The 7,472-nt window shown below is 42.7% G+C and overlaps 1 protein-coding gene across 1 annotated transcript in view; it reads left to right on the top strand.

Moving 5' to 3' along the window:
* Window positions 1–442: 442 nt before the first annotated feature.
* Window positions 443–7,472, top strand: part of ANTXR1 (ANTXR cell adhesion molecule 1) — a 242,165-nt gene continuing 235,135 nt past the window's right edge. The window contains exon 1 of the mRNA XM_059943152.1: window positions 443–917. Within this exon, the coding sequence (XP_059799135.1) occupies window positions 766–917 (152 nt within the window). The 5' untranslated portion in view covers window positions 443–765. The remainder of the gene's footprint in view (window positions 918–7,472) is intronic.

Below are 7,472 nucleotides of genomic sequence, written 5' to 3'. Positions count from 1 at the left end.
AGGCCCGTTCTTCTCTGCTCATTTGCTCAATGTCTTGTTTGCAAAGGTCCCAGCCTGGGGTCGGAGCCATAGTGCTTGGAATAAGTTCTCATCAAACATTTACAGTGACCTTATTAGCGGACGTAGGACAGGAAAGGAAAGGGGAAGGATAAAAAGGCTAGCGAGTGAGAAAGAAGTAGAAATGGGGAAGAGGTAATGCAGAATGAAAGGGAAGATGCGTGAGAAAAAGGAATAAGAAAACGTGCACACCCACGCTCCCTTGAACGCGGAAGAGTGCTTTGCCGTCCTTGGCCACAAGGTGGCACCCTTTGAACTTTCTTCCCGCATCAAAATAAGAAAGGGGGGGTGGGTAGAGAGGAGGGAGAAAAGGCAAAGCACTCCCCCAATCCAGAACAATTTGAAAACCCACCCCATAATATTTAAAATCTGGGACAAAGAACCATCAGCAAGGAACTGCTTCAATTGCAAAACCTCAGCGCTGCCTCCGGAGCGGCCTGCCGGCCCGAGTCAAAAACAGCCCCTTTAAAAAAGCGGACTACAGCGTTGGGATTCTTGAAACCTGAAACCTAGAAACAGAATCTTAGCGGAAACCAGAAGGAAAACCTTGAACTCCTCCAGACAATTGCTTCCGGGGAGTTTCGGGAGAGCGAGGGGGAATAAAAGGCCCGAGAGGAGAGCCCCTCGGATGGCGCGCCCTTGAGGGTCCTGGCGAGTTCGAGGAGCGTGGGAAGGAGAGGACCCTACCCTCTCCCTGGGCTGCAGGTCATGGCCACCGTGGAGCAGAAAGCCCTGGGCATTGGCTTCAAGTGTCTCTCTTTGGCCACTTTTGTGCTCATCTGCGCCGGGCAAGGGGGACGCAGGGAGGAAGGGGGTCCAGCCTGCTACGGGGGATTTGACCTGTACTTCATTTTGGACAAGTAAGTGCCCTGAGTTTTCCACCCTAGTTTAAGCTGGTGATGCTTTCTCCCCGGGCTAGGCTCCTTGGCAGTGTGGCTTTGGGACAGGCACGCATCTCCGGGGACCAAGAGGGGCCGCGGGAGGCGGCGGTGGCCCCAGCGCTGCGCCTTTGTGGACGGGGCGCGCCTCCGCCTCCCTCGCAGCTGCCCGAGCCGGCGGGGCAGGCGTCGCTGCTTGTTCTCGGGACAAATTCTTCTCTGCCTTGCTTTCCCTTGACCGAGGCGCGTGAGTCTGAGGATGGGAGTGTAAGGATGCTGTTGACCTACTACGTTTCCGTGAACCCTTTCCATTTGCTTTAGGAACCTTGGTGAGAAAAGCTTGCTTACGAGAGGCAGAACTTTCAGGCACGTGTAAAGTAAGAGGCGTGGGCTTTTAAAGGTCAATCGTCTCTTGTTTAAAAACTCTGTCCTACGTATTGCTTTACCTTTGTTTCTAATGATAGAATGTAGGCTGACTGGGAAGTTAGTGAAAATATAAGGCGGATTTCTCCACCTCGGCACCACCGAGTTTGAGGCTGGGGAATTCTTTGTCGTGGGGACGTCCTGTGCCTTGCAGGGTGTTGAGCCTCTACCCACTAGATGCCGGTACTACCCCCCTCCAGAATCTCCCCTGCACCCCTGCCCCCCAACCCGCGCTGCCTCCACCGTCTCTCCACGGTGACAAGCAAAAATGTCTCTAGACGTTGCCAAAAGTCCCCTGCGGGTATATTCTTCCTCCCTCTCGGCTTGAGAAACCCTGATGTAGGCGAATTCAAGTTCTTGTGATTTGACTGGTGGGCTACCAGGGAGGTGCAGGAGCCCTGGTTTCCTTGCGAAAACGGATGAGGCTTCAGGACCGTTCAAGGGAGAGCTGAACTCTGACCAATCCCCCTTAGATTTGCCAAGCCACAGTCATTCAAGGAAGTTTCATGCTATCTACTAAAAAGCAGCTTTAACAATAAAAAAGCCCCTCAGAGGAGATCCGTGCTAACGCTGGTGTGCTCCCCACTGCTAGGACGGGCGCTTGCTGTTACAGTGGTGGGGAGATTAATTTCACAGACTGGAAAGTATTTGCGAGTTGGAAAAAGAGTCCTGCAAAATAAGCTGGCCAGCTAGACACTAAATGTGCTTTGCAGTTGCCCCTGGAGTTTGATTTTTTCCGTAAAGGCTGTTTTGAACTCCAGATTCTTTGGATGAAAAGGGAGATCTCTTTCTTGGAGATTTATGAGAAGGTGGATACCGAAAATATACTTCAATGCTAAGAAATGGAATGTCTTTTCTTACTTCTAGCGGCTGGGAGCACCAGCTCACAGATTCAGAGACTGTGTCTGAAAACAGTCAGTGATGCCTATCATTGTCCTTTAAAAAAAAAAAAAAAAAAAAAAAGCCAGTTCAGAAGAACATACAGGCAGATTTGAAAAAATGGACAGAATCATCATGTCTCTGAATGGAATAACTCCACACTGCAGAGATATCAACTCTTTCCAAATTAATTTATAATATGAATTAAACTGTAAAATCCAAATTCTGAAAAAATTTATTTTGGTGGTGAGAAGAATTTAGCAAAATGATTCTAGGTTTATCTTAGAGGAAAAAAAAAAAACAGGTAATAAGAGCTAAAACATTTGGGGAAAAGAATAATGAAGAAATACTTATACCTCCAAATAGTAAAGTGTATTGTGAGGCAAATTAATTAAAAAACAGGATGGTAAAGGCCAAAGAATAGGTCTACATAATAGAAAATCTAGAAATAGATCCAAGGACATGTTCTTCCATTCAGTGCAAGTTCAAATCAGTGGAGAATGAATTCATTATTTTTAAAAATGGTTCTTGAACAAATGGTTGGTAACATGGGAAAAGAAAAAGGTTAGATTTATACTTTACCACACACACAAAAATAAATTCCAAGAGGTTTGAAAATTTAAATGTTAAACATTTCATTTTAAAATTGCAGTGTTGAAAGAATTAGAAGAAAATGTAGATGAGTATTACTGTAATCTTAGATTTAGAGCTTTAAAAACAGAGTAGAAATAATAAAGAAAACTACAAAAAGATTTAAATATATTAAAATCTTACATGTCTATAAATGAAAAATGCCATAAATAAAAGATAACAAGTTACAAAAACTTTTGCAACATAAATTCACCTCTGTAGAGTAACCTTAATATATAATAAGCAGTTTTAAAAAGATCATCCCAATAGAAAACAGGCTTACTATATAAATAATTCACAAAAAACATGTGAAAGTCAATAAACAAAAAGTTCAACTTCCCTAGTAATCAAATAAATGAAAAAATCAAACAAGATGTAATTTTTATTAAGTTGGCAGAGATTTTTAAAGAATTATAATATTCAGTATAGTCCAGCTTGTGGGAGGGAGGGCCATTGTCATATCTTACTAACGAAAATATAAATTTGTTTGGTCTTTCTAGACTTGTGCTGTCCAGTAGAACTTTCTGTGATGATGGAATGTTCTCTATCTGTGCTTTCCAATATGGTAGCCACTAGTCCTATGTGGCTATTGACACCTGAATTGTTCCTAGTGGGACTGAAGAAATGAACTTTCTATTTTATTTAAGTTTAATTAATTTAAATTTAAATAGCCACATGTGGCTACTGTATTGGATAGCACAGACAAGAAGATAATTTAGCAACATGTATCAAAGGAAAAATCCCAAGTAGTCAGAAAGAAGTGCCTATATGTATGTTCATGGCAGTGCTGTTTATGATAATAAAGCTGAAAATTACGTAAATGTCTAACAACAGAGGATTTAATAAGACATGATACATGCATGATATTGAGTACGCATGTTATGCATGCTTGTAAGATACTTTTAGGAGAAATACTTAATGCTCATAATATCCTCTTAGGTGAAAATACAATTACCAAACATTATACACTGTGATTCTACCTTTCTAAAAATATAAACACACACATGTATATGTCTACCCAATATGTAATAGTATTTGTCTGTAGAAAGTAGGATTTTTAAATTCTTTTTTTACACTTTTCTGAATCTTCACATTTTTCTGCAATGAACATATATTACTTTTATATTCAACCAAAATAAGTTATCCTGAGTTTTTAAAAACTCACTTCAAGTGTGAGGAGGTTCTCTAACCAGCCTGCCGAGCTCCAAGCCCCTCACGATTATAGAGGATACTGCCTCTTTCATGTTAAATCCTGGAGTACATTTCTAAATGCACCATGGGATCCTTGGCAGTATGTTGGGGACCCAAAAATGTTCCAGGAAAAAAATGGTGGGGAGACCTTTACAAGTACCTACCTTTACATGGAGGTGGACTTCTCTGACTTCCTTTGGTTGTCCTATTGCTTGAAGAGAGGGATATTTTTGTGCTGAATGAGAAACTTGCTAGAGCTTGGTACGATAAGCGTGTGCACCTCCAGCTTGCCATCTCGGTTCAGGCTAATTTATGGGATTGTGGAGCCCAGAGCTGGAGGATGGACCAAAAGGCAGTGACAGCAAACAGTGCCCTGGCTGGTCCCTAAAGACATGGTCTTCCGTCCTAGAAAGAACCTCCCCAAACAGTGCTGTCCAGCACCCAACTGCCGCAGCAGCGTGCAAAGGGAAAGAATTCTGATGCGTTTTTTCCTTGGGCTTCTAAGATCCTCTGTCCGTCAACACACTGTCTACAGGCTGAAACCAACGGCTCACAAGGCACTGAATTCACCATTCTTCTCCCAACCCCTCAACTCCTTTTTTTCCCAGCGAATGGTTCTCTTCTTTTCTGTGACATTAAATCTCAGCTTATTTCAACTTTAAGCAGGATGCGTCTCTGGCCTGGAAGAAACCCAGATTATACATTTAATGGAACGTCATGTTTTCTCAACCAGAAGCAAAGACTTCATAATGATAACCTAGACTACCACAGTAACACAATAGGGCATTATTAGTGGCTTTGGCGACAGGGCTGGCAGACTGGGCTTCACAAGGCTTTATATGATGGAATTTCATGTTCATTCGAGCATGCTTTTCTGGTTACAGTCAGGAAAAGTAGACTGCTGGGAATTCAATCAGGGATTTGAAAAGTCAGATTTAGAAGGGCTCTGTCCAGAGGAAAACAGTCAAGGAGCAGCTGGCCTTCTTAAGTCTTCCAGGGGGTCCTCTAAGATTAATGCACCCGGTTGACCAACCCCCAGACATGAATGTACCTTTCCCCTCTTGCAAGGCTCTTCTGTTATTACACTAGATATTTATGTATCACACATTGGTCTATTTTATGGAGAGCTATTAGTCACCTAAATGGAAACAGTGGATTCTCCATCGTGAGTCTGGGGAAGTGCTGGCTGTATTCATGTGTGCCCTACAGACTTCAAAAACAGAATGGTGGGATGGGGCAGGAGTGGAGGAGATGGTGGGCTGGAGGATGGCAGGAAGCCCTGAATAGTTGATTTCTAGGACTTCCCAAAGCCACAGCCTGTCACCCAATAAATCCTTACATCTGCAGAGGCCCTCTACAGGCTCACCATGTGTTCCTTCCCCATTAGACCCCCCAGCTCCTTCCTCCATGACTTCCTTTTTGTTCAACACCAATTTTCTCTTTCTCTTTTCCCCGTACAAGGGGACCCTGTCTTGCCATTCACCCAGATCCACCCTAGCATCCACAATTGGATGGTCCCACGTGGTGATGATCTGTAGGACCATTCCTATGTGTTACACTCCAGGGACACGGTCATTAAACAGATTTTTATAATGTTAGACTGGGAACCTCACCTCCTTCTGGGTTCCCAACTATTAACTTTCAAAAGAAATCTTGAGAGTCGAAACTAAAGTCTCCCAGCACTTACGCCATCTCACAAATGCCCCAAAGACAACCTTGCTTGGTCGCTAGGGCAAGTGCTACTGTCTCTAATTTACAGATGAGAAAACTGTTCAATCTTTGTCAACCCACCGGATTAAGTGACCTGCGGAAGGACCTAGGATTAGATAATGACAGAGCTGAGACGATGTCTGCTCCTGACTCTCAGCCCAGCTCTTTCCACTCATCACTGCCCTGGGCAGATGGGTCATAATGAGAAGCACATGGCAATACGCCTGGGTAGATTCCAGGAATTAAAAACCCCTGCATCAGAGTTTCAGGAAATGATGGTATATAAGGCAGTTAAGTTTACTTAATTGAGGAGCTACTGCTCTGCTGTTAAATCAGTTGTAGCTGATTGAAAGTATCAAGGACTCCAACCCTATGCAGCCCACAGAGATGCTTCAGAGGTCTGGGGCTTAACTGATGGATAGGACTCTAAGGACATCTGATTATAATGCACTCAAAGATCCAAGGAATTAATAATTTGTTCAAATTGAGTCTGATGGAAAAGGGAAATTCATCTCTGTAGATGTGTTAAAACACAAAGACGTAGCTTTTTTCAGAAATGCTTTGGAAGAAGTCTTCCAGTAACAAAAATGCAAACTTGACTCTCAGTAAGGAAAACAGAGTCCATTAGAAGGTACCTTGAAAATGCTACAATAATAATTCTAAGAGGCATCAGGGAAAAAAAGTTTTTCAGGAGCCAGGAATGTCTTTTTTTTTTTTTTTTTTTTTGTATTGAGATGGAATTCTATGGCTGGTTTTCAGTGTTCCTCCGATTAAGTTCCAGATTTGGAGAGGACTTATCAGGTCAGGTAATAGTTAGTAGAACTACCTGCAAATTGGAAGGTTTGGCTTATGGTTCAAAATAAAAATAAATAAGGCAAAGCTCTTTATTTTGTTTTGTGTTTCTGTCTGAGTCAGCCAAGTAATTGCTTCTAGTTTCCTTAGCTGTGGAGACCTGATAAAACTCAGTGTCAATCTGAGAATAGAATCCTGGAGTGCTGGAGGAAGGCACCTGTCCTAAAATAACCTGCAACTATCTTCAATGCTGAAGGACTCCCAGTGGTCCAGGAACAAACTCTGCCATCCCTTAGTGAGACTTGGCTGTCACAAAAATGCAAATGGGATTTGCTTTATGCTAATTTAGAACGTGTGTCTAATTTTGTTGTGTGGCCAAGAGCCTAGATTTCACCTCTCCCAGTGATTATTGGGCAACAAAAGACAAAGTGGGTACTTGGATATTTCCTAACATGTTTCCCAGACATGCCAGGTTTGTACTGAAAATAGTAATTAGATTTCTTCCATTTGGAAGAGCTGAGTCTTTCATTCATTTGGCGTAAATATGTTCTCAATTCCAGTCACAAGTGTGTGCTCCATTAAAAGCATAGATGACAATGCCTTTTGCAAACAATGTCCTATTCTGGATGCCGTAAGGAATGGAAGAGAAGCAGGAAGCAGTCCCAGACTATTTGCTTTTTATGTAGAAGGACATTAGAAGGACTCCAGGCAGTCAAAGCTAAAGGTTCCAGTGAGGATTTGGGACAGGGGGGCAGGTAAAGTCAATTTTAGATCAATAAGGAGAAGAAATAATAAGGTTTTCTGAGCCCTTGTCATGCACTGCGTAAGCACTTTGCCTGTATGATCCCATTTAGTTATCTCCTTCGCAACCACGTAAGGCCAGCACAGTCATGATCACCGTTGGACACATGA

This window comes from Balaenoptera ricei, chromosome 13 (assembly GCF_028023285.1).
Source record: "Balaenoptera ricei isolate mBalRic1 chromosome 13, mBalRic1.hap2, whole genome shotgun sequence".
NCBI lineage: Eukaryota > Metazoa > Chordata > Mammalia > Artiodactyla > Balaenopteridae > Balaenoptera > Balaenoptera ricei.
Note: the sequence above shows the minus strand (reverse complement) of the source record. Positions and strands in the feature narration are given on the sequence as shown.